This window comes from Embiotoca jacksoni, unplaced genomic scaffold, assembly GCF_022577435.1.
Source record: "Embiotoca jacksoni isolate LCO1_2020_lvr unplaced genomic scaffold, fEmbJac1.0.p SCAF_1, whole genome shotgun sequence".
In the NCBI taxonomy this organism is placed as follows: domain Eukaryota; kingdom Metazoa; phylum Chordata; class Actinopteri; family Embiotocidae; genus Embiotoca; species Embiotoca jacksoni.
The window spans coordinates 11,211,610-11,230,815 of NW_027185229.1; the positions used below are offsets into that span (position 1 = coordinate 11,211,610).

Consider the following 19,206-nt stretch of genomic DNA (forward strand, 5'->3'; position numbering starts at 1 on the left):
AAGGTAGAAGATTCATTTCTCATTAACTAAAAAACGTAACCTGATCCTATTCACAAAAATTCAACACGTAAACTCAAAACGTATGAACCAGGAAGGTATTTTAAGTATTAAGATTGTGGCAACGCATCATCATTTTCCGTATAGATTACTGTCTTTTTTTTCCAGTTAGAAAATAGTGAAAAATCCCTATCACAGTTTCACAAACTTGTTGTTTGCTTGTTTTGTCAGACCAACAGTCACAAACTCAAATTTATGATTTAAGACAACAAATTAAAAGAACAAAGGTAGCACATGTCCACATTTTTAAGAAGCTTAAAACCATAAAACCAGGACATTTTTGCTTATTTCTGCTTAATCCATTTTTTTTTTTTATTTTTTTTTTTTTAGCACATAATCAGGATTGTTGCTGAGAAGAAAAATGCTGAAACCTGTTCTGGGCTCTTGTGAAAAAAAAAACTCTACCGCTGTGTTAATGATGCATCTGCAACACGCCTGCTCTATTTTCTTTGGTGGAAGGAAAATGTGCAAAACAAGCACTCAAGTGTTAAATATAAACTTTTAGTGAAAGTCAAACTGGGGTTAAAGCTGGAAGAAGCTCTGAGTCAGCATTCAGTCGACAATGAGGAGGTGGGCTGCGATCGGCACACACAAGCAGACACATTGAGAGAACTGTCACCTCTTCATCACCCCCCCCCTCCTTTAAGCACAGCGCGCCACCTCTCGCTGACCCCTGCGGCCAGAGTTCACGCTGCTCAGCTGCGAGACCTCCAGTCGGCCAACAGCTCCACTCATTACTCTACTCCCACTCAGCCAGTGACCCCCCCGGAGACGAGAACAAGCTGAGCTGCACCCCAATAACTCCATGAAAACACTAAAATGGACTTGCCAAAAATGCACAAAAAAAGTAGAAAAAAAAACCAAGCTAAATAGAACTTTTAAAACTCCTCCCGAGGCTTGAAGGAGCTTGGTCACAGTACCTGGCAGACTTCATAGAGTAGTTTATAGTGCTCCTCAGGCTTCTTCAGGGAACAGAGGCTGCATCCCATGGTGGAGGAGATCACACCATCCAGGCTCTCCCTCCGGCCACACAGGCAGGAAGAAAGAAGCGGCAGATATCTTGTGTTTTTCTACTCCTGCTCTCTGAACTGACTCCCTCTGTCCGCTGCCTTTCTTCCACAGCAGCACTTTGGCTGACAGGATTGACTTCCCCCCAGCTTGTGGCTGTATCTCACCGCTCAGCCTCGTCCCTCTCGCACACACACTGGCCCCCCCCCACTCTGTCTCCTCGCCTCACATGCTCCCTCCCTCTCCGTCGCTCTCCAGCCTTCTGCTGAGCTTCTGAAGGCCGGTGCCAGAGCTCAGCTATATACACCCCCTCATGTTTATTAAGCAGCTGCCCGTTGATTATTCATGAAGGGGGGGCTAACTCATGAACAGGGTTAACCAAAGAGGGGGGGGCGACGACATCATTCTTGACGAAGTCTCGAGAACAATAGATCATTAGATCTATTTTGTAGAAACGTGCTGAGTGACAGAAAGGCTGTTGGTTTGGTGAAAAGACAATAACGTAGATGTTTAATTTGCAATTCAGTGATTACAAAGAAATAAAGCCTTCATCTCTTCCAGCAGTTTAAGAACTACATATTTGTGACTTTACGCTACAGCACTCTCTCTCTCCGTGCCCCAGTTAAATTAGCATTCGGTGACCTCTGCTACACTAATCCAGCAGAAAGAGACACTGAGCATTCTTTCCTCATGTATTTCTCCCCAAACAAACAGGCCCACAGCCAGTGAAAACAAATACGACAGATAAATATTTATGCTGGCCCTCTCCACTGCAGCCAGACAAACTTTACCCAGCGGAGCGTCTAAAGCGCAGCGACATACAGTTCTCGGGGTCCTTCACGGTGTCCGCTGCCTTGCGAGCAGACAGTGGACGTGGCTCCATAAGCCAGGCCTGGCATCTGTCCTGCTCTTTGCCCTCGTGCACATGCGGCCAATCGGAGATAACTGTCCATTAGGGGTGTCGAGAAGGGCAATAATGGCTTTTGGTGAAAGTCTGTTTGTTTGCAGGCTTCAGAGATAGAAAACTTATTTGTGAAGGTAGAGGTTGTGATAAAAGTCACCATATGAACTCTCGGTGTGAAATAGGAGCGATTGCTTCGATTAAGTCCACATACCTGGATAGATTTCATGAAAGGGGGGTTGGGGTCAGTCCTACGGGAGAAACCCTGAACGGTGGTGATGGTATTTTCTCCTGCCAGATGTGTCCTCTGATCCCTATCTATCAGCACTTCCACAGCTCCAGCGGTGCGCCAAGGCAGACGCATTATCAGCGGTGCTCCAAGGTTTCCAGTCAAATGTTGAGCAAGTTTTATGTAAATAATTTTTCAAATGCCACAGCTGACGAAACGTAAAGCCGGAACTTAGGAACAATCACGCTGAATGACGTCTTTCTCTTTCTTTTCTTTTTCTGCCAGCTCATTTTTAAAACTTTCTATAGAAAAAAAAACCACATCAAAGTGACTGTGTGCAGCATTTCTTTTCATAATATTCAACTTTAATAATAATTTACTGTTTTTGTAACATAGCCTAACTTGTTTATTAGCATTTGGTCTGAATTTTCCATTTTTGTTCACTTTGCCTAATTTCTAATTTACATCAGAACACTTAGAGGCTATTTAGCTCATAAGATTTCACTTTTTCCATTTAATCTTTCTGTATTCTATTCTAACAGATTTTAAACAAAGCCTGTCTTCATATACATCCTTTTTTTTTTCCCACCACCTTACCTGCACAGAATACTGGACCAACCTAAAAAAAGAGATCTTAAAAGGAAATCCTCGAGGTGGAAGAAGTGATGGAGACAAAAAGTTGCCTCGGGGCAAACTGGGAAGGTATCTATGTGAATTTAACAATCACTCCCTATTACTGTGGGCTTTGCTTGTCTGCGTGCTATAGGCTCAAACTTTCATCCAGCGTAGCATGAAAACTAATTCTACGCTCACATTAGCCGGACTGTTGTGCCTGGGGCTGGGATCAGTGCAGAGTTTTAGCCGGCGCTCTTGCCCAACTAATCTGTCTTTCACACTGAGATTATCCCATTCACAAAGTCAAAACGGAGACAGCGCTCTGATATGAACGACTGCACTAAAGGTTATGGCAGCTGTAGCGAGAAAAAAATGTGCATATTTAATGAGCAATCAGCGCAAAAGTAAACTGAGGACTTGTTCAACCAAAGCCAGCAGGTGAAGTGTCTGCACACGGTCTGTCAGTGTGTTCAGAGATTTAATTTAGTCTTCGCTGATTAAATTCCTCTCCCTCCCTGGTGGCAAAACCTCTCTCCCCCGTCCCTGCTTGATCTGCGGGCTCGGCAGAGGCGCACACACGCTTCAGCTTTTATTCATTACTAGTCCAGACGTGACACGGTATCAGAGGTTCCTATCGCAGTGAGAGTGAGACCAAGCTATAATAATGTCCTGTGGTTTGTTATAATAAACATTAACATTTGTGTTTTTTTTTTTTTTTTTTTTTTTTAAATATGGAGACAGGAGGGCTAGAGGTTACCACATCGCCTCCTAATTACCAGTGTGATGCCTTCAGAGTGTGTGGACTCTGTGCATTTGATCTATGTTCGGGAGAGTCATTCATATTCATAGAAGCTGCCTGGTGCTGTGTTGAAGTCCCACTGGGACAAGTTTAAAACTCCTGATGTTAACTGGAGCCACAATGGGATCAGGTGGCGATCACTGCAGCGTACACCATCCATGTGTGGTTTATAACTCTATAACGCATCATCTTCCCTCCCTCTGGGCTGTTTTATTCCTCTCACATAACTTCAGAAATAAAAGCAAAACCCAAAGCTTACAGGTCTAAGAGTGAAAATAACTATTTGATTTATTTCTAAACTGACTGTTTATGCCCCAAATAACACATTTAAAAAAAATATTAATTAACACCTTCAAATTACATGTTTTGCATCAGTAAGATTTTAAAATCCAATAATATTCTAGGCGCTATCCTACACCAGAGCAAAGTGGTGCCAAGTACAAGTCTCTCTGCTAGTTTCAGACCAGCACAGCACCCATGCTGTTTAAATAGCAGATATACTTATGCCAATGTTAGCACCCATTGGCATGTTGATCTTAAAATGAGGTGTGATCAGGCGTATTGTGGTCCATTGCTATTTTGAGGCAGCAGAAAGTGAAGAGATTTACCAAAAAAGACCTGGTCTAAAATCAGTGGTGCAGTATTTTACTGGTATTTTAAGGGTGGATTATTAAGAGAGTAATATGCGCCTACAATGGCAGGTGCGCAACCCACATATACTCTTTTTTTACATCAATGGGCACACAGCAGTTCACAAACATGTTAAAGATTAAACATTAAAAGTCTACATTGTTTGACATTATCTGATGTACATCCGTCTGAGCATGGGCAGATTTGTTTCCTTCTTCTTGCAGAGAAGCGTTCTGTCCTACTACCTGGCAAATATGTCGTCATAATAGCAATCCACCAAGGAGCAAGCATAACTGGCTTTTAAAGGGAATGGGAGATGACGGTCTTGGTTTATTTCATGTTATACAAAAAGCACACCTATGATTAAAAGACTAGGTACAGCCTCTTGAAACATATACCTTACTTTGTAAGTAGATTTTGGATATAACCCTAAATGCACATGCAACATGCGATTTGATCATTAACGTAGAGGCTTTAGTCTATAAAACTGAGTGGCTACAATCAGGAACTGTTGGGCATCCATCATTGATAAAATGCCTAAAGGACTGGAGGAATAGCTTGAAAATTTGAGAAATAAGGTTATTCGTTTTCTTGCTCGGAGTCAGATAAGAAAATCAATGCTCCCCTCATGTCTGCAGGTGGATATGAAGGTGGAGTCAGTAACTGGAGTGAGCTCAGCTTAAAGACTGGAAACCGAGAGAAAGAACGAGCACACTGGGGCTCTGTCCAGACCAGCTTTATCTCTCTCTCTCTTTTTTTTTTTTTTTTTTTTTTTTTTTTTTTTAAATCTATGCAGAAATCAAAGCTTAAACAAAATCTACTAATTTACCCTGTGAAATAGTCTGGGACACCATCTCCTGTAAAATGCGGAACTGTTGTTTTCACTCTTAGTTTTTTTGAACAAATTATTTTTGGGTTCTAAGGCTATATCTGAATCATTATTTCAATTATTCCTTTAACTGACTATTTGAAGATTTATATACGTGACTGAGGAACAACTGCATGCAGCATGACCTCACCTGTCTTCAGTCCACCTGATGGTACCACTGCAGATCCCTTGAAACACATGTAACCTGACTGCAGTGTTTTAGCCAGCCATGTGAAAACGCACCAAGCAATTTATCTCTCATCAGAAAGGATTTAAAAAAGGTGGACTTAAAGAGGGTGTGGAGACAAATTCAGCAGAAAGTGATGACGTGGCAACATGTGAAGAAACAGGACACTGATGGCTGGAAGTGATAACTCAAGGAAAAAGCATGATGACCAGGTCCTCTCACACAACTTTAATGCACTGTCCAGACAGCAGGATAAGGGCGGCAGAGAGGGCGGGAGGGAGGGAGGGGTGAGGGACGATAGAGTGGTGAGGGAAACTTAAATTGGCTGCATATTGTAAATCCATCAGTAGAATTATCTGGTTTGGTTCGGCTCTTGTGTAGAGTGTCATTGTTCTGCACAACAGCAAATTAACAACATGTTACTTGAGGTATGACAAAGACTTTCCGCTGTCCTCAACTCAGCATACTTTTGTGGTGACAAACCACAAGTGCTGACAAACATAAACAAGATGATTCTTAAAATATCCACTTTGACTGGATGATGAAAAATAAGTCTGAAGAGGGATGCTACTGAAAGCAAAGAGCACAACTCTCTAATGGCCATTGATGAAAATCCTTGTGCACACACACACAACAAACAATGTAAGGACCCACTCATAAAGAAATACTGCTGTGGACTAGAGTGTACCTTTATTAGTCTGATTTCCCTGCTGCCCTCTCGAGAAGGTAAGAGACCTGATAGAAGTGTGAGGTTTTGGGGTGCAACAATTTTTATGGCCATGAACGTGACCAGCTGATGACAGTTACATCCAGTGGCCAAACATCAAATGGAGGGCATTTTGCAGGCATTGAAGCCTCTTGCAAACAGTACGATTGGGTTGTGTTATGCAAAATGTAGGTTCTCCATGTCCTGTACTTGATGGACATGCTAAATGAATGGCTTGAAGACACCTCTAATTACAGAGTTACCGAAAAACAGCCGAAAGCAAAAGCAAAATGTCTTGTTGAGGATAAACACCAGACAAAGGGAAAATTGCTCTCGATGCTTGATACTAAGAAATCAAGTGTTATGTTTTATTTACCATTAATAAAACATTTGCTTAGAACTTTAGAGTTTAGGTGCAGTGTAAACTCTGCCAGGTAGCTATTATATCATACGTCTGCCATAGCTATGCAGTCAATTGAGAGAGAAGCATCCAGCAGAGGGTCCATCCACAGATCAACAATCAATCGCTCACCAGGCGAAGTTGGATGTTAGATGTGCCGAGCAAACAACTGCCCTCATCTCAAAGATATCTGAAAACATGATTCTCATCAGCTTTGTCCAAGGCGAGGTTTTCCGAATTTAAACAACAAATGGTATTTGTGGAGCCCTTGTTTACGGCTTAAGTAAATCTCTCTTGTTTTCTTTTTGTGTTTGTGTGGATGTGCAGTGAGGTGGTCTTCGAATAATAGTTGACTAGTTCCCGGCAAATATCGAATAGTATTTTTGCTTGAAATTCAAATCCCCCTTAGAAGGTCATACCAAGCGGAGTTTGCGTGACTGCACAACTATACCATTCAAATTATATGCTGAAATCTAAATAAACAAGTTTTCTCTGAAGCATGCATTTTTTTTCTCAAGCAGCATTCAACAGGTTTGGTCCAGCACAGACAGCTAACAGAGGGCCTCTGCTGAGTTGATTTTGGCCAATGCTCAGGTTCCCTCATTTGGCTGAGGCTTGAGCCGTCATATCGGCCCTGTAATCTGTAGAGGATATGAGAGGAGAGGGGGACTGTAATGCCACCGCGCTAATGGAGATGCCAGATGAGCAAACAGGAGCGGCGCGAGGGAGTGAGAGCTACCACGGGGGACGTTAGAAGAAGGTGCGAAGAAGACAGAAACACCAGACAGACAGAAGCCACAGCGGAGGGAACGGGGCAGAAACAGAAACTAAATGTCTGGAGGAGTTTAATGAGTCTCCAGTTCCTCTCAACTGTACCGCTGGGGCCTGAGTATTCTCAGATCAGTGTGTATGTGGGTGCGAGTGTGTGTAGCCACCTCTGAAACACTGGGCTCTGCATAATTTATCAGACAGCTGTCAGCTTTGTACTCCTATTTACTTAGCAAGCTAGATCCTGTGCCAACAGGGACCCCAGCCAGCAGGAATGACAGCCACCCAAACGGTTTAATTGGAGACTCAAACAACTAATAATGCCATCACTATCTCTTCAGAGTAATTACTTAAGAGGATGTTAACACGACTGATATGATAAAATGCTATGATACTTTCCCTTTCACAACCATATACGATCCGATTGTGTGATTTTTTTGGTTTTCTTTTGTTGGTTAACAGAAGATGCAAATCTGGAAACCTGGTACCTTTTAGTCCCTTTTTTTTTTTAAACTCCTCAAGGCTGCTTCCCATTATCAACAGCCTGATAGTAAAATGCACATAATTTTGCCCTGCGCTGTATAAAATCACCTTCATTTTTCAGAGCTTGGATAAAACAGCTCCAGGCATTTGTTGCAGTGCAGTCACCAAGGTGGTGTACACAAACAGTACCACAAAAAAGCAATTATCAGTTTTTGTGTGTGTTCACCAGACTGGGACCTGCGTCTGTCTGCCAGCACCTGGGAACAGTCACCACTTTAATAAAGAAACTTTTGTCACGTTTTCCATATAATAAATGTAAAATGACAATTTTTTTTTTTGTCTTTCTAAACAAGCATGCATCAGTGCCTAAAGTAAGTAAAAATGGATATATGGGTGGATTAAGTGTAAATCAATTGGTCTTGGTGCAGACAGACTCGCTCCTGGTGTGAAACTCTTGGCTTGGTCCCCAGTTGACTGCTTTGCTACCTACGACCACCTATTAGAGGCCTGTATTTAGCTCCATAAAAGGGCTAATACAATTAGCACCTAACCTTTGCTACTATAAAAACATCTCCACAAGGTGTGATGGCGAGGTATAACTAAACACTATTTACATGCTAATTATCCAAATGCCACGACATTCTTTCAGGAGGTAACTCATGGCTCTTGTCAACACAGTTATTAGGCAGGATATTAAAAGGAGTTCATATTTCATCCCCTCTCCCGTACTAAAGGCATGGCTTCATGACGATTTGACTCTGCTTGGAGGCTCCCTGCAGGGTGCTGCCAACTCTGCAGTCCACACAGAGTTACTGTCAGCAGCTAATTCCCTGAGCCTTCATCACTCCTGGCTGCTCCAGCACGTTGGCAGCCAAAGTCACCAACACAACCCCCCAGCTACACTGGGTGCAGAGTGAGAAAGTGTGGGTACACACAGTGCTGATACAGTAGACGGAACTGGGAGCTTACAAAGGGAAATAGTTTTGGACTGAGAATCAAAAAAAAAGAGAGAGTCGGATAAGTTGGACTAAAGGTGTCACACGTTTTCTGTATGGATTTGACAGCCTTTCACTTTTTAAAATATCATCTTTGCAATGTTAGAGCTGTATTTATCAGGTGAGAATTTCTCCAATGACATGTTATACTCTCTGTCGGGACTCAGAAGGTAAAGGCATTTGTCCATTATCAGGGTGCTCCCCTGTTCCACGTCACTTGAGACAAGAAACCCTTCTTGCCCCCAATGGTTGACTCTGTGCCTTTTTTGGGCAATGAAGGAAAACTATAAAGCAAACGACTGTGGGGGTCAGTGCTGATAATAATATGAATACAAATTATGGGGGTGTCTAATAAAAAGATGGGCTGCTCATGCAAAACCCCTGAGTGTTGACAGGTGTCTTCAAACCCTTGTACCTATAATGCTGCTGTAGCGAAAACATTTCCCCTTGTGAGATTAATAAAGTAACTATCTATCTTGTTACCTATATAACACAACCAGAACTACCTACAGGTGAGTCACATCTTCTCACCTCAAGAGCAGAGAAACAGAACATACAGGACCATCCTTATGTGTAGCTCGTAACACAAAAAGTCAAGCTCTTAGATTGCATGAACATTGTGTTAAACAAAGTGTTCAAATTTCCTATAGTTGTCTGAATGGTTGAATATGAAAGAATATAGTGAAGTTGCAGTGTTTACAGTTTCTCTAAAAGGCCATTCCTAAAGGTGTAGTGAAGAAGTGTGCATGCTTGTTGGATTTGTGTTGAAACAGGATCCGAACTCCAATATCAGAACAGGTAGGGACCTTCAAATGCTTTTCAAAAATTAGACAAAAACTAGATTTGAAGGTCACTGAACCCTAACATTCACGGTACCTTTGCGGTACCTTAACTTTGTGATGCTTTGTCAATTCTTTCGATTTAAGCTTTATTGCCATCAAATCACTTTTGTTTTGGAGTTTGCTTCACTCGGCCTTCTGCAATAATTTGTATGTGGTAAATGCTCAATCCTTCCCGTTTTGCCCAATTTTAATATCCTCTGATATTACCACATTTGGGGAAATCTTTAGTTCTTATAGCTTATTCCAGTGGCTGTAAAGTGATGTCTTATCCCCACGTGCTTACAACACCGTTGTTTCACCTATCGCCACTGACATCACTGCTCACACTGAGATAAGAACCTGCAACTAAAAATCGACTTCTGAGCATGGCTGAATTTGAGAGGTTCTTCCTGCACTAAGAAAATAACAAGAACAACAATTTCTTCATGCGGTCAATTTGGTTTTGTTCCTGCAGTGGAAAAGCGCAACACATCAACCTGTTTGAGTGAAAGGTTTCTGAAAAGTGAGTTACAGCCTTTGGCCTAATCTCATTACATTACAGGGCTCTTCCAAATGAAAAGCTCTGACTAAGAGCTGAGGTCATTGAGAGGTAAGTGACTGACATGTTGGTTGACATCACTCAAACGTCTCAATACCCAGACAGACAGCTGAGTTTAACTGGCCAAAGCCTGCTGTGATAAATGAGCCCACTGCCCTAGAGAGGGAATATGATGTTTTACACACATTCCCTTCTTAAGCACTCCTTAGGAAATTGGATGAAATTACCAGTGATGCTAACTGGATGTCTTGACCAGTCAGTAAATCTCTTTACTACGTGACCCCCGGCCCATTAGTCAGGCCGAGGCAGTGACCTCAAGGGCCTTATGGCCAGTGAAGACCGATTCACAGCCTCCCTGTTGTTTTTGCTGAACCACTGAGCAATTTCAAAGAGAGATGTCCACTCCTCTTCAACCGTGTCAGGCTCCACTGGCTGCCAGATGACACTGTCTAAACATCACTCGGACTGATGGTTTGCACTTCATATGTGGTTGAATAAACCTCTATATAAAGAGGTAATGCGCAGGCAAGATGTAAGAGCTTTTAGCCATTTCACAGTTCTTCATGTTGGCGGAGAAAACTAGTGTATTTCTGCAATGTACTAGAATGTATATCCCATTCTAAGACAAAGAAAAGGTGAATCCAAATATTATGAGCTCTAAACATTAATGTGAGAATTGGCCACATTGTGGTTTAGATGAGCACTGTCTCTTTAACCATTCAAAGATTTTGAAGAGGTGTGAAATGGCAAGTTGTACACCGAATTTCATCATTAACCGAGAAGTCCCACAGGATACCCGAGACAATCTGGTTTGATGATGAAGGCTGACCTTTCGGATAAGATGAGCTACAAGATTCATTGTCTCTTGCCACGGACTCTTTGAAAGGTAAAATGTCTTTGAGCAACACATTTTCCACTGATATGGTGAATTCAGCTTATCTGTCCTTGCTCTTTATCCTTTATCCTGTCCATGTAGCCTCAGGGTTAGGGTTTAAAAGATTACAAAATAAAAAGACTGCATTGTTCCGACTGGGGACAAAAAAGCTCGGCCTGCAAATGGTTTCAAATTTAAGAAGTCTGTCAATTTCATCAAATTTAAAGGTTTATCAGATTGTGATATGTGAGATGAGCAACATTTTAAAGGTTAAATCATTCTAACCTGATGTTGGCTGCAGATCTTCCTTGGCAAAACAACCGTCTTTACTGCAAATTTGTGAGATTGCAAGCATGACTGACTGAGAGGAACTGTGATTACTGGCTGAGTTTGAATGTTGCAGGATCTTCCATCACTGATTATGCAGACAGTCATGAGTAATCTGTAATGAATTAGATTCTCCCAATAATCTTCTCGCTTCCCATGACACATCTGCTCATGACAATACAAACCAGGTTTGCCCAAAGTAAATTTGATTATCTACTCCCAGGAAATCCAAGTGTAAACAATGCCCTCATTCACCACTGCTGATCCAATGATACCCCATAGCAGTGAGCCTTTTAACAAAGACAATGCTAATGCCATTAGCTCAGATGGAAAATTAATTTGTGGCATATGTCGATAGATGTACTGACAAATAGTGCAAAGTGTTTTTTGTGCAAATACAATCATTTAGGATGTCAATGTACCATTCAGCATGTGTACTAATGTCATGCAAAACATCCACCAAGTTATGGAATAAAGCAAAAAAGATGTTCATCTTTTTATTTTTATTATGTTTATTAAACATATCAGCACCATTATCAAACCAATTCAGTGTATCAAAATGAGGTCTTTTGTTTTTTTTTAGCATGCATGTCTTCAAACAAGAAACACATTATATGACACACTTGGCTGCAAGGACAACCGGAAAGTAGGAATGTTACTAAGAGGCGCGAGTTGAAAACATTTCATTTCTGATGCAGCCAGAGGGCTCAGTGTCTTTCACATCAAACTGGAAATTGGAAAATGGCCCCAAAGTGCAGTTTTCTCTTTGATGCCCCGAGCATCATTAACCCAAATATAATTTCTTGAGCTGTTTTCACTAAAACATTTTCAGAAGGGGTGTTTTTGATGGAAAATAACAAAACCCACAAAATCAGAGTCCATCTGTCCCCCCCCCCCACCCCCCCTTGCACTTTTACACATTTGCACACCATTCCCTTCCAAATGGAAGAGGAGAAAAGAATGCTTTTAAGGAACCCGAGCCTGTAATTTCCATCTCGTTCCAACTTCATTTGCACTGAAGTACCCTGCAAATGCTGCCTATGCAGTACACGATGCTGTGATGACGCTAAGAGTCCATTAAGGGAGAGAGGGAACCGGAACAATCTTCTCTGTTAAAAAGAGCTGAGAAGCAAAGAGGAAAGCCAAAAGAGTAACAGACAGGAGGGAATGAAGGAGAGGAGAGGGAGCAGAGATTGGTGGGGGTGGGGGTGGGGGTGGAGATGCACAGAAAAGGAGGTAGTGAGGAGAGAGATCGAAAGAAGGCTCTGGTTTAATGAGGAGACAGTGATTTTAGGAGCGAGCAGGGGGAGGTTGGTTTGCTCTTTGACCTCTCACATCCCTCGGTGCGTGTGACAGGACTGAGTTCAGACGGAGGATTAAGGTAATCAAGGGTAGTAATGAGAACAGAGCGCACATTCATGAGCGCAGGCACTCCCCAAAAGCAACAATTATGCACCTTCCCTCTTCAGTGGGTGTGCCTGCTCCGAGACGTCGTCTTTGCCCGTCAGCATGACAGAAGGGGGCTACTGCAGACAGATATAGATGTGTGAAATAATGCCGACGAAAAACCTCGTCCCTCCATTAATGGGACACGGAGCCTTTGTCCCACATTTTACGACGACGCGTCTTTTTGCAGGTGCAGACCGCGCTTAAATCAAATCAGGAAGGAGTTATTGGAAAGAGGATATTTAAGATGCAAGAATCACCTGCACTCAAATAACCGACAGTAGTTCAATTTCTAACCATCCTGATAATAATTTAGGAATTTTATTGCTTTCATTAGATTAAAATGCTAGTTATTCACCGGCCACAGGAGTATTTAGGCTTTTTGCTCTTGTATAGTTTATTACTTGACAGGTGGTTGGAGAATATCAGCAATTTGAAAAAAATCACGTTGGAGCTAGTGTAATATCAGTGGATGCAGTAGGGGTGGGCGATATGGCACGGAATTATTATCACCACATTTCAAGGTACTTCTGTACATAATGTTTCATAATTAATTTTAGGAACGTATAATTTCACCAAAGTAAGTGTTCTAATTTCATATATCAGCATAATCATGACAGTTTGTCACCAATATTATAGTGTATGATATGATATGGCACACCCTAACAAAGCAGTCAAAAGAACAGGAAATCAATAATTCATAGTTTGGGATGAAGAGAATATATGTTATTTGTAGCCTAACTATGCTGCAACTGATGATAAACTCCACTATCAATCAAAATGCTTTTTACTTTCTCAATTAATTATTAAACATCAGAAAAATCCAGACCAAATGTTGTTTTGTATGCAGGGCAGTTAAACAACCAGACATATTCCAGGAACCATGGTTTATTTTTTAATTTGTTTTGTCATTTTGCCTTTATTCAGATAGTGCAGTACAGACAGCCAGGAAAGTAAGGAAAGGAAATGGAGTGTCCCATCCGTTCATGACAGATGACTGATACCGGTAAAAAACGTTTTTTTTTTTTTTTATTCCATTTCATTCAAAAATTGGATTCTGCATTTCCTTATGTGTTCATTTTTCTCCTGAATATCATAAGTTTGGAATGCTGAATGTGTTTTATGACCTTAGTTGAAGAAGATGCAGAGGAAAAAAACACATCTAGTGTGGGTGGAGATGAAAATCCTGAAAACATTGTTTAGGAACGGTATTCCGTGCTTTGATTTAGATTGGAGATTTACAAGTACGGATACAATAAAAGAACCAAGCTACCTCCCAAACAATTTAATAAATGAAAAAGGAGACGGTAAGGAGACTTGGTAGACCTCTTTCACAAAGCCTTTCTTTATCGTGACACCCTGACAAGGCCAACAGAGAGGAGGCTTCTTAAAAGGTTATGCTCTGTCTGCAGCCGACTGGTGGAACATGACTTCATTTTGAGGTCGGCACAATCAATCGCTTCAAAAATCCTGGCTCCTCTCTTAACACCTACAAAGGGATGTTTAAGTCCTCATAATGAGGATGCCACATGCCGATATCATCTTTCACAGGCTCCGTTTGTGACCGGTGCTCCTGTTGGATGGAGTCACGTTCACTGGTGCACATCCCTGCCTTTTTTTTTTAATCACATGTTTTCAATTACCTCAGGAGTGCACAGAACCAACTTGTGCTGTAATTCAATGAGGACACAAAGAGGCGGGTCGGGCGGGTGGTGTGGCCCGGCATTGTCCGGGGACAACTGAGTGACAGGGGGTGAGTTTAGGACCTCAAAGCACACAGTGGTTACTTTGTACCTGCCACTCAAGCTGTGACACAGACAGGCTGCCGGGGTGCTGGTGGGACACTTCGAAAGGCGAGTGAGGTGAGAGGTCCTCAACCACGGGGCAGCCCCCCCGCCAGCAGGTGACTCCCACCCGCCACCTTGAAAAAAAATCTCAGAACAATAAGAAAGACAGAGCAGCTGGCTGCTGCAACACAACAGCCAAGTGTGTAGAGGCGAACTCATTTCAAAAACAGGAATGGCACTAAATGGCACCAACAAAGCATATACAGTGTATAGTTTAGTGGTGATTACAGCACAGCACAGTACAGGTTCTAAAATATGCTAGATAACATTAACTCTTATGGGAACATCAATCTACTTGGAACTGCAGGTTAAACCATTACTTTCTGCAGTATTCAAACTCACCACTCAATGCCAGACGAGTCTGAGCTGTCCTTTCCACTGGAGGTTCACACTCTTTCAGCCCCATCTATCTCTGTCAAAGCCTTTCACTACAAAGAACTCCCTCCTCAGTCCACAACTGACTACTTCCTTATCTCCCGCTCTCAGCGAACACACCCTCATTCAGACTACTTCCTAGCCCAGTCGACATCCCTTGGCCAGGAAAAGAAGAAGAAAAAAAAAAAGCGATTGATTTTTTTTGCATCTGAGTGGTGAAGGTTAAGATGTACACTGCTCAAAAAAATAAAAGGGAACACTTAAACAACACAATGTAACTCCAAGTCAGTCACACTTCTGGGAAATCAACCTGTCCAATTAGGAAGCAACACTGATTGTGACTCAATTTCACCTGCTGTTGTGAAAAAATTTCCCCTCGGGGATTAATAAAGTAAATATCTACATACCTACCTACCTACCAAATGGAACAGACAACAGGTGGAAATGAGAGGCAATTATCAAGACAACCCCTATAAAGGAATGATTCTGCAGGTGGTGACCACAGACCATTTCTCTGTCCTCATCCTTTCTGGCTGATTTTTTGGTCACTTTTGCATTTTGCCAGTGCCCTCACCACTAGAGGTGGCATGAGGCGGTGTCTACAACCCACAGAAGCTGCTCAGGTAGTGCAGCTCATCCAGGATGGCACATCAATGCACGCTGTGGCAAGAAGGTTTGCTGTGTCTGTCAGCACAGTGTCAAGAGCACAGAGGAGATACCAGGAGACAGGCTGGGACACCAGGAGACATGGAGGGAGCTGTAGGAGGACAACAACCCAGCGGCAGGACCGCTATCTGCTCCTTTGTGCAAGGAGGAACAGGAGGAGCACTGCCAGAGCCCTACAAAATGACCTCCAGCAGGCCACTAATGTGCATGTTTCTGCTCAAACTGTCAGAAACGGAGTCCATGAGGGTGGTACGAGGGCCCGACATCCACAAGTGGGGCCTGTGCTTACAGCCCAACACCGTGCAGGGCGATTGGCATTTGCCAGAGAACACCAAGATTGGCAGCTTCTCCATTGGCGCCCTGTGCTCTTCACGGATGAGAGCAGGTTCACACTGACCACATGTGACAGACGTGACGGAGTCTGGAGACGCCGTGGAGAACGTTCTGCTGCCTGCAACATCCTCCAGCGTGACCGGTTTGGCGGTGGGTCAGCGATAGTCTGGGGAGGCATTTCTTTGGAGGGCCACACAGCCCTCCATGTGCTAGCCAGAGGTACCCTGACTGCCATTAGGTACCAGGATGAGATCCTCAGACCCATTGGAAGACCATTGTAAGTGGGCCCTGGGTTCCTTCTGATGCATGACAATGCTCGGCCTCATGTGGCTGGAGTGTGTCAGCAGTTCCTGCATGATGAAGGCATCGATGCTATGGACCGGCCTGCCCGTTCCCCAGACCTGAATCCAATCCAGCACATCTGGGACATCATGTCTCGTTCCATCCACCGACGCCACGTCGCACCACAGACTGTCCAGGAGTTGACTGATGCTTTGATCCAGGTCTGGGAGGAGATCCCTCAGGAGAACATCCGTGGTCTCATCAGGAGCATGACCAGGCGTTGTAGGGAGTGCATACAGGCACGTGGAGGCCACACACACTACTGAGCCTCATTTTGACTTGTCTTGAGGAATTTCCACAGAAGTTGGATCAGCCTGTGATCTGATTTTTTCCACTTTTATTTTGAGTATGATTCTGAATCCAGACCTCCATGGGATAATGGTTTTGATTTCCATTGATCATTCTTATGTTATTTTGTTCTCAACACATTCCACTATGTAATGAATACAGATTTTCAACTGGAATATTTCATTCATTGAGATCTAGGATGTGTTGTTTAAGTGTTCCCTTTATTTTTTTTGAGCTGTGCGCCAGTCACGGCTGGCTGAGCCGCTGGACGGCTGCGGACAGCAGTTCACACAGGCCGATGAAGAACCTTAACAAACCAGAGGAACAGCGAAGGTAAAGGGTAAATCTGATGCTGGCTGATTGAATATCAGAGAATCCAGCTGACAACTCTGTGATTATAAAGAAGATCTCAGTGGAAGCCTCCACACAAAAGACCACCACATGTCTCTCATGTATTTTCTGTTAGTATGTTGAAATGTGACTCATGCATACATTCTGTATATACACCTTTTGTAAAGTCAAACATGTACATCAGTATTTTGGTATTCTGATAATGTTTCCTGCTAAAAATATGTCAAGGACAAAAGCACAAAATCGATTTTGGTACCGACCTGACTGAGTGAATCAGTTACTGCAGGTCAGGACAAAGCTGGTTCATTTTCAGTGCAGCTTCTTTGTTAATCCCTTTATTAAATGGAGACTTCACTCAGTCAGGGGAATCACAGCTGTCCCTGGCCTCATGTTACCTACAATCTACATCAATAAATTCCATGCACAGTATATGGACTTTAAATCTGATGAGAAGAGCAGTAGTATCAAATATATTAGTATTGGCAGATACCCCAACTAGTGGAAGGGTCGAATTGGAGAGGAACAAAATGTTGTATAGGTACACAGGCTGTAGTATTTACAGTATAATGGTATTCTCGTCAGGGAAAACAATCCTCTCACACAGCCTTTAAAGGGTTTCACTGAAACGGAGTTCTTTTAATGTAATTACTTTATGTGAGTGAGAGTTGCTAGCGATTTTACAAAAAAGGGACAAAATAACTTTAAGAAAAACGTCATGTCAAAGCCGACAGTATGACCAGCCAGTATACACAGCGGTTTGAAAGAAGCCTAAATCAAACCGGGAAAAATATGAGATTACTGGATTTACGACTCCTAACATCTCTCCCCTCCTCCCCCTGTCAAGTCCCAATGGGCTATCATTAGCTATCCCAGGGTAACACCCCCCCTCCCATGACAGAGAGCCACAAGTTGACATGGTGTCTCACTAACGCGTCTGCTTTGATGCTGTTGGCCGCACTGCACAGAGGCTCTTTAATGGGAGAAACATGTGAGCAGGGAAAAACATTAGCCAGCCTCTGTATCGCTCAACAAGATGGAGGAAGGTAAAGAAAAACTGAATTTTTTTTTTTTTTTTTTTTTTTTTTAAACCTGAGAACTGAACAGAATATGATATGAGAGAGCTAATACAGGCTGGAAATGAACAAGCACTTTTCCCTCAAATGCAGCAATAACGAGACTAGTGAACACCTTTGTGTGTGTGTGTGTGTGTGTGTGTGTGTGTGTGTGTGTGTGTGTGTGTGTGTGTGTGTGTGTGTGTGTGTGTGTGTGTGTGTGATGAAGAGACTGTCAGGCAGGCAGCAGTATCTGAGAGGACAATAACAATGAAGCTAATGCACACGCCGGGCAAAACCCCAGTCGCCAAGGAAACACAACCTGTTTCTGACTGTCACCATGGCAACCTGCATCCCAAAAGTGTTAAAGGCTGTCTTCAAGGGACAATGTCCTGTTGTTGAAGATTTCTCTCTGGAGGTTTTGCACCTTCATCAGTAAGAATCCGAGTGCACGTTTACAAATACAAATATTCTGCACTAAGTAGAATATATGAGATTTTTCATCAAAAGGCTCCACAAATTAAGATTACATAAACTCAACTAAACTCTCTGAAGTCACACCACCCTTTCATTTGTACAATTACCTGAACAAGGGGATCATTTAAATGTTGAAATATCACCAAATGTGCCAGAAAATGCTAATTCTGAAGTTTTTCCCCCTAAAGTGAGAGTAAAAAAAAAAACTGATGTTCATTGGCCAATCAGTACAACCCTGTTTTCATTAAGGGACCTGGGCCTTGAGCTCCAGCTCTGGTGGCTGTTCAACCAGCTAAGCTACACACAGTCGTGTTATGCAACCTGAGCCAGGTCGAGAATGTAATTTACTTCATCCAGTGGGCTTTAATGCTGCTCCTGATGTGTAATGAGTAAGGGGGTTCAGGTGAATTTGAAGCTTTTGGTCTCGCTTGCTTTGGTAATGAGATTAGCGTTTCAGATAAGAGCTAGAGGGGCCGAGGGATCGCAGAGCTGTAGGTATGCAGAATGTGTGCATGAGTGTATTTGATGGGTGGGGGTACATGCATGCCTGGGTTGCCATGAATGCCCCTATGGGGCTGATCACCAAGCAGCAGGGCAGAGATTAACTCACGATTACATCACAAATCTGCCCCCAAACCGGTGTCCTGTGCCAATACATGCAGCACTGAGATTTGGCTTGTGGAATCCACCTCTGATGACATGCATGCACAAACAAACACAGGCCTGCACATTCACTTACATTCCACGGCCGAACAAACAGCTTGCCCACGGACAAAATTCGGAACAACTGAAATCCTGAAAG

At 42.8% G+C, this 19,206-nt stretch overlaps 1 protein-coding gene across 2 annotated transcripts in view; it reads right to left on the minus strand.

Annotated features, from left to right (window-relative positions):
• The window catches only part of pdzrn3b (PDZ domain containing RING finger 3b), a 99,189-nt gene that overhangs the window by 21,280 nt on the left and 58,703 nt on the right, over nucleotides 1-19,206 (minus strand). The window contains exon 1 of one of the 2 annotated variants that reach the window (XM_069165250.1): nucleotides 978-2,004. The exons of the other annotated variant lie outside the window; for it this stretch is intronic. Within the exon in view, the coding sequence (XP_069021351.1) occupies nucleotides 978-1,046 (69 nt within the window). The 5' untranslated portion in view covers nucleotides 1,047-2,004. Of the gene's footprint in view, nucleotides 1-977; nucleotides 2,005-19,206 lie in introns of those variants that run through there. 2 annotated transcript variants of the gene reach the window in all.